The sequence below is a fragment of the Furipterus horrens genome, unplaced genomic scaffold, assembly GCF_987537825.1.
Source record: "Furipterus horrens unplaced genomic scaffold, mFurHor1.1.pri manual_scaffold_1, whole genome shotgun sequence".
In the NCBI taxonomy this organism is placed as follows: domain Eukaryota; kingdom Metazoa; phylum Chordata; class Mammalia; order Chiroptera; family Furipteridae; genus Furipterus; species Furipterus horrens.
The window spans coordinates 215,013,750-215,021,113 of record NW_028327171.1 but is presented as its reverse complement, the minus strand read 5'-3'; the positions used below and the strand labels follow the sequence as shown (position 1 = coordinate 215,021,113).

Here is a 7,364-nt window from a genome sequence, read left to right as displayed (position 1 = left end):
TGTTACACTCTGAGAAAGGTCTTGTTCTGATTAATTAAAATGAAGAAAGTAGCCCACGCAGCCAATATTTCTACTCAGCGAAATACTTGCCAATGGTGGGGGATGGGGCGTCTCTACTCAAAAGACCACGTACCACATTATAAAAGTGATTTCTTTGCAGTTACCAAAGCCAACATTTATTGAGCATTTACCATGTGCCAGGCACTGCGCCCAACATGTCACATGTACTGTGTCGCTTATGTCCCACAACCACCACATGTGTGAGATGCATGTTAGAGAGGGGTAGCTTGAGAAGTGGTGAGCTGGGTCTTGCCCCGCGGCTGGATCACGGGGGGAAAGCTGTGGCACCCAGCCAGCCTGTGGACGGAGCCCAGCCCATCACCCCGGGGGAAACGGGGCCTGCGTGAGCCTCGTGTTCCTGACACCATGGTGAACACAACCTTCCTTTTCATCGTTCTGGAGTTTCTCAACTGCAATTCGTATCTGAAAGCTGACTGAGCCAAAGGACCTTTTTATCATCGATTGCAAAATCAACTGATCACCTGGGCGGTGCAATTAGAACGCATTGCGGCTGCCATCGAATCACAGTGAGTTGCTGTGAGACGACTCTGTTCTGGAAGGTTCTATGGATGTCTATTACTCCACTCTTTCTGCCGGACAACAGATAGCCCTTGACTGCTAAACCCTGCAGTGGGGGTGCAGAGGGTGGGGGCCGCTGTTGGCAGTAATCAGTACATCACCAACAACAGACATCGGGCGTTTAACGACAACATTTCCCTCCTCCTGTCCTTAAAATAAGATCAAGACCTGACAGGATGGATGCAGGCAACGGAACTAAGTCCTGTATTATGATCATTTGTGGGAGCCAGATCCTGAGGGCTCCAGTTTGGTCTGTGGTGTCCCAAGTGTCCAGGTTCCAGGCTCCTAACCAAAGTCCATCTCGGGCTGACACCCAGCCGCGGGCCTACCCGTGGTGTAGAGGAAGGAGAGAGAAGAAACAGGCCCCCGAGAAGCTGGCTACCTCTGGGGCAGGCCTTGAAGAAAGCCAAAATCACTCCCAAAACACAGAATTCTGTCTTCCCAGGGGCCCCAAGAACAAAAATGACCTCGTTAGAAATGACGCCAACAGTTCCCCATCTTGCTTGCTCGCTACCTTTTGCCCTGGGGGAACAGAGGCCCGCACCTTCTTTGGGAGCCACCTCTCCCCGGGGTGAGCCCCTAGGCCACAGCCGTCAGGTGTTCCATCCTTCTGGACAGTAATGCCCGATGCAGGGGTAGACCAGACAGGCCGAAGCAGTGTGTCCTCCGGGGTTTGTCAGTTAATGGGAAGGAGATGCAACTTTTTTTCTCTAGGATGTAAACCGAGGATGGGAGCCCAGGAATGCCACTAGGAAAATGAATCAAGATAGAGGGCCACAGAGAAGATATGAAGAGCCACCTGGTCGAAAGACTTTATTTGAGCTCCTGGATCTAGCCAGACCCGAATCATGCATGAACCTTTCCATGATGCCACTGAATATATTTTCATTTTTGTCCAACTCCCTATGAGTGGAATTTCTGTCGTTGGCAACTGATTTCAGGCTGCTTACAACTTCATCCCCCATTAAGTGAAGAGTGTCCCTGGACCCCCTCGGGAGGGCAGATAAGGGCAATGGCGGCTGTCACCACGGGAACTCCAGGGGTACGGTGGCTTGTCCTGCTTCTACAGATGTGCTCTTCTTACATGTTTCAGTACCAAGGAAATGTAGTTTACCACAGCTCGTGAAAGGAAGGCGGAAAAGGAAAGTATGCCCATAAAATTTGGGGGGTTATTCCTTAACGATTATCATTTTCATTTCCATCTTCCTTGACCCCATTTCTACCTTCTCCGTCAGAACGGGGAGTTGGACGGATGTGCCAGTCCGTTTCCCCGCCGGCGGCCTCTCCTCCAGAGCTGGTCTCTGCGTGTTCTCCATACGGCACTGTGTCCTCTGCCCCCAGAGAGAATGTGAGTTTGCTCTGGGTTTACAAACTGGAATAAAACCACCGGCGGGAGGGGAGATGGAAACCAGGGACCCACATTGGTGTTTGTGACTTCTGGTGCCACCGACTCCAAACTATGGACCTATTTTGTTCAGCACCCAAGCGCGGCTAGATCCCCGGCTGCAGGAAGAAGGGTTCACCTGCGGGCAGTGGCTCTCGGTTCTCAAAGCAGGGTGGCAGGCGGTGCTCTCCTGAGATGCTAATGCCTGACCCGGGGTGTTGGCGCAGCCGAAAGGGCCGTCTGGGAATGGTGAGCCGACTGAGTTATCCGGAGTTAAACTGCCCTTATCCCCCGGCCTCCGCTCCGCCCCATCACTGCCTAGATTGGAAATGCCGGACCCCTGCACGCGTCGCCGCCACCAGGCAGGAAAAGCGGGGCCACCTGGGCCCCCAGTGCAGCCCCCTGGAACTCGGGCAGGAAAGCGAGCCAGGGCATCGCGGAGGGCCAGGGGCCAGGGCGCGGGCTGGGTACAGGGGGGCGGCTCGGGGTGCAAGCTGGCGGTTCACTGAAGCCGGTACCCTCTCTTCCCTCCCCTCGGGGTCTGGGGACCTGCCCCAACCGCCCTCTCCCCCCAGCGGGGCGCGCTCACCCCGCACTCGGGCGCTCCCCAGCCCCCGGGCCGCCTCGCTCCGGACTCCGGGCCGCGCCCTCGCCTGCAGAGCGGGGACCCCGACCCCGCGCCCCGGGGCGGGCTGAGCCGCGGGGCAGTCGGTGGCCGGGGCTGGGGCGGTGGAGAGTTCCGGAGCCGGGAGCTATTTTCGTACGATGAGTCAGCCGCCTGGGAGGAAGAGCCGGCTCCCGGGCCCATTGTCTGGGCGCGGCCCGGGAGGGGGACACCGAGGGCGATTCCCAGCGCTGCGAAGGGCGCGAAAACGGCGGGCAGGGCGGAGAAGGCACACCCGACCCGGGACCGCGCGGGGGCGGGGCGGGGCCTCGGGGGCGGGGCCGGGGGCGGGGCGAGGCCGAGGGGGCGGGGCCGGGCGCCCGGGGCCGAGGTGGGTAGAGGCGGCGGCGGCGGCGCGGGGACTGCGGGCACAGAAGCGGCAGAGACGCCCGGGGAAGCCCGCGTCCCCGCCTGCGCCTCCGAGGCGCGCCCCGGGAGCGGCTCCGCAGCGCCGCCCAGGGCAGAGGCGAGCGCCGTAGCCCCACGCCGCCGGCCCGGGGGAGCCGGGGGAGCGCCCGGAGCTCGGGGGGCGAGGCCCGGGGAAGCCGCAGAGCGAGCCGGTGCCGGAGCAGGGCTCGGGGCGCGAGCACCCCGCGTCGCGGCGGCGGAGGCGGCTTCGCAGGAGACAAAAGCCTGCCGGAGGGACGCGATGCCCGGCCGGCGCGGGCGTGGGGGCCGCGGCGTCTGAGCGCGCGGACCCGTGCGTCCCGGGGCCGCGGAGGCCGGGCAGGTCGCGGCGGGCCCGTCACCGCTCGGGGGGCAGCGCCCTCCCGCCGCAGCCGCAGTGGCCCGCGCCGCAGCCCGGAACCATGGGCAACATCTCCTCCAACATCTCGGCCTTCCAGTCCCTGCACATCGTCATGCTGGGCTTGGACTCGGCCGGCAAGACCACGGTGCTCTACCGGCTCAAGTTCAACGAGTTCGTGAACACCGTGCCCACCATCGGCTTCAACACGGAGAAGATCAAGCTGAGCAACGGCACGGCCAAGGGCATCAGCTGCCACTTCTGGGACGTGGGCGGCCAGGAGAAGCTGCGGCCGCTGTGGAAGTCCTACAGCCGCTGCACGGACGGCATCATCTACGTGGTGGACTCGGTGGACGTGGATCGGCTGGAGGAGGCCAAGACGGAGCTGCACAAGGTGACCAAGTTCGCCGAGAACCAGGGCACGCCGCTGCTGGTCATCGCCAACAAGCAGGACCTGCCCAGGTCGCTGCCGGTGGCCGAGATCGAGAAGCAGCTGGCGCTGCACGAGCTCATCCCGGCCACCACCTACCACGTCCAGCCGGCGTGCGCCATCATCGGCGAGGGCCTCACGGAGGGCATGGACAAGCTCTACGAGATGATCCTGAAACGCAGGAAGTCGCTCAAGCAGAAGAAGAAGCGGTAATGCGCTGGGCCGCGCTCGGGAGCGAGCGGGCGGGGAGCGAGGGAGCCGCGCGGGAATGAATGGAAGAGCCCGCGCCCGCGCCCGCGAACAAAGACCGCGAACCAAAGCGACGCCTCGGGTTTTCACAGCGGAACCTCTGCGCGCAGAGGCAGGGCTGGCTGGTGGCTTTCCCCGGGTGTGTGGGCTGACTGCCCTCGGCCTGCGCCCTCCCCGCGCTCAGGGGACCTTTTGTCTGGACGCCAGAGCTCCCGAATGGGGTGGGAGCCCGCCCTGGGGAGTGGACGCGCCACGGGCCGCCGTCCGCCCTCCGGGCCCGGGTGGAAGGCTCAGATATCAGAGACAAAAGCGAGTTCTTCCCGCGCCAGCAGGGCCAGAAGTTCAGGCTGCCCCGCCCTCACCTGTGAGCTACCTGAGGTATGCACCTCCCAGAACCCTGGGAGTCCCCTTGGCGGGGCTTGTTGGCAGTGGGAGGCGCTGGGGGAACAGCCCCCCCTTGCTGTCACGGGCCGTGGAAGCTGGATAATCTTATGCTACAGGGCCGGCCCCTGTTGAAATGTCATTTGTTCTGCTCTGGGCCCGGAGAGGTGGTGGTCGGGCTACCGAGGACTGCCTGGGACAATGCACAGCCCCAGGGGCTGGGGCGCCGCGCCGGCCTCTGCTGGGGATTGGCCTGAAGACGCCCCTTTCCTGGTGATTTGTGGTGGCCACCCAACCGGGTTTTGTCGAGAACTGCTTTTCAGCCTGGAATCAGACGTCATCCAGATGGTTTGGACCCTGTCCGTGTGTAGGTCATTATCACACAAAGAGACCAATAAAAATAAAAAAAAATAAAAAACTGTTGGAGCTGGTGGCAAGCGATGCATTTACTGTTTGCAGGAGAGCTAAGGTGTTTAAAGAGTAAGGCTCTGGATGTAAATGCTGGGCGGCTGTGTGTGTGGGCACGGGACTTGCCTCAGTACCGTGTCATGGGCGTAAATATCCAGACCCATGTGTGTGGAACCTGGAATTCTCTTGGCCTGCTGATTGGTTTGGGTGGGCACCAGCTGCAGGTGTGTGCCGTTGTGTGCTGAACTGCAAGGCGGCTTTTTCCAAGGGAAAATACTAACTGCTTGATGATGGGTTTTGCTTTTCAGACTTTTTTTTTTTTTTTTAAACCTTCTACAAATGAATACTCACCTTAGAAATATTCACTGTAGGGAAAAAAAGACGTTGCTCTGCCTTTTTGTATCCTTTTACCCGGCAAGTGGTGACATGTTCCAATTTCTAATTGGGTTCATTGTGGCCTGTCTGGTTTAAGTATTTCATGAGGAATATCGCACTAGAGTATTTCATGTCATGCACCAAAAAAATAAAACTCCACCTTGTTGTCAAAGCTGACCTTGTCGCATGGATTTAAAAGCGAAGGAAAGGCGCCAGGATGCAGTCCTTCCTAATTCATTCTCGTGGGACGGGCCTGTGCAGCAAATGCAAACCACAGTGAGTGCCTGAGCAAAAAAGCAAGCGTGTGACGTCATGGTCGCCTGTACTCAGGCACTTGACGGTGTACTTGAAAGAGGCTTTGGAAAATAAAGGGAAAGAATAGATATTTTTAATAATGTAATTTAAATAAATGCTTTATAATCAGGACTGGGTCTTGGTTTGCAGCAGCTGTCATTTTATTCCAAAACACTGTATCAAAAGGGAAACTTAAGCTCACTGTCTGATTTTTATTTCCTCTTTGAATCCATGTTTACAGGTAGAACTATGTCCCCTCCCCCACCCCCCACTGTTATAAGTTAATTCATGGAGGAGGTCTATAGAAACTGGGCATGATCAGGCTTCAGCATGTGCGTTAGTCGAATTACAAATTCATGCTTACTGTCCACCGCACTCAGAGAGTTAATTTATGAACCAGAGGTAGAGTTCCTGGCTTCTTGCTTGAAACCCAATTCTTATACGAGATATTTTAGAAGAAGGAACCTAAAGGAGCCCATCCTCCTTTCTCTTTTGTCTGTGTATTTGGTACCCCTCGAACGGTGGTCTTTTTGTAGAAACTCAGTAGAGAAAATATAGCTAACCAGTGTTGAAAAGCCTGCAAGGTTTCAGCTCACTTATCGACAGCATAGTCACTGATTTCTAAAATGGGCTGGCCCCATCACCTGAAGATTCTATATAGAATTATTAAAAAAAAAAAAAAAATCCATCTTCTTTATTTTCCTCACAGGCAACAATTTCTTAAGCACTTTGACATTTTGGTAGTTCCACACTATTGAGAGAATAATATATTTATTTTGTGACATTGCAGATGCCAAATATTGTAACCTTCTCGTGCTCCCAGCTCTTAAGTTCAAGATCAGTGTTCCAATCCTGCCGTGCTTTACAAGTGACGCGAAATGACTTTGTGTGCGTCTTTTGTTTGTTTCTGGTTTGTTTTTTGTGTTTGCATTCTCAGTGCTGAAAGGGTGCAGTCGGCTGTTACTAACTGTCTAGTAAAGTAAAACCCTGTGGTGTCTTAACGAATAGTGAGTTGATTTCTGTGATGTTTGACCTAATAATAGCCCATTTCATCTCTGACCACCCAGGAAGCATAGATCCCAATACCACCTTGGGGTGGTTAGCCGGGGGTCCTCTCCAGTGCAGCAGTCGGTGACTTGGGATGCCTCCTGCCCTTGGGAGCGTGAATGGATGTCGCACGCGGGAAGGGGGCCTCCCCACGGGCGCGTTTGCAGTGTTTTCTGGCAGACACAGGGAGGCCAGCTCTGTTTCGGGACGATTCGCTTCACCCACTCTCTGCCGCGGTGTTGGGACGATGTCTGCTGGTTTGTTTTCGTTCCTCCTGCTACAATTCTGTCTTGATCATCCTCCTCTTCTGTCCCTGCTCCCTTTTTTATGCATATATGATGCTGTGAACAGAAATAAATTATTTATACAAGCAAATGTTTGGGGAAATGGTCTGTGGACAGTTTATGCTGCTTATTCTCTAGGCCTCCTTTGCTGAGTGGACGACGGCCCCAAGGTGGTCCCCAGGGCTGGGTCCATCGTCCTAGCTTTTGTGGTCCGAGTGCCTGTTCCACCCTGAGTGGTAGATTCAGAGGGACCTCTCCCCCTTTGGGTGCCTGTCAGTGGTTTTCACAAATCCTTGGGAAAGCGGCCTCCATGCCTAGCCCATCCCCAGCTTCTCAGTTCTGGAGAAGGTCATGATTGTTAATTCCTTCAAAAATATCTGATTCTGAAAAACTGGGAATATCTACGTGCCAACATGACGCTGTTGGTCATTACGAAGCTGCTCAGGGTCTCAGCTGCCTCTCTG

The 7,364-nt window shown here is 56.3% G+C and overlaps 1 protein-coding gene across 1 annotated transcript; it reads left to right on the top strand.

The window, feature by feature from the left end:
* The first annotated feature begins 3,042 nt into the window (after positions 1-3,042).
* Positions 3,043-6,574, top strand: ARL4C (ARF like GTPase 4C). The gene has a single exon (XM_090285086.1). The coding sequence runs from the start codon at positions 3,497-3,499 to the stop codon at positions 4,073-4,075; it is 579 nt and encodes a 192-aa protein (XP_090141212.1). The 5' UTR covers positions 3,043-3,496; the 3' UTR covers positions 4,076-6,574.
* The last annotated feature ends 790 nt before the right edge of the window (positions 6,575-7,364 follow it).

Coding starts and splice junctions, on each gene's coding strand:
- ARL4C (XM_090285086.1), top strand. CDS start 3,497: ATGGGCAACATCTCCTCCAACATCTCGGCCTTCCAGTCCCTGCACATC.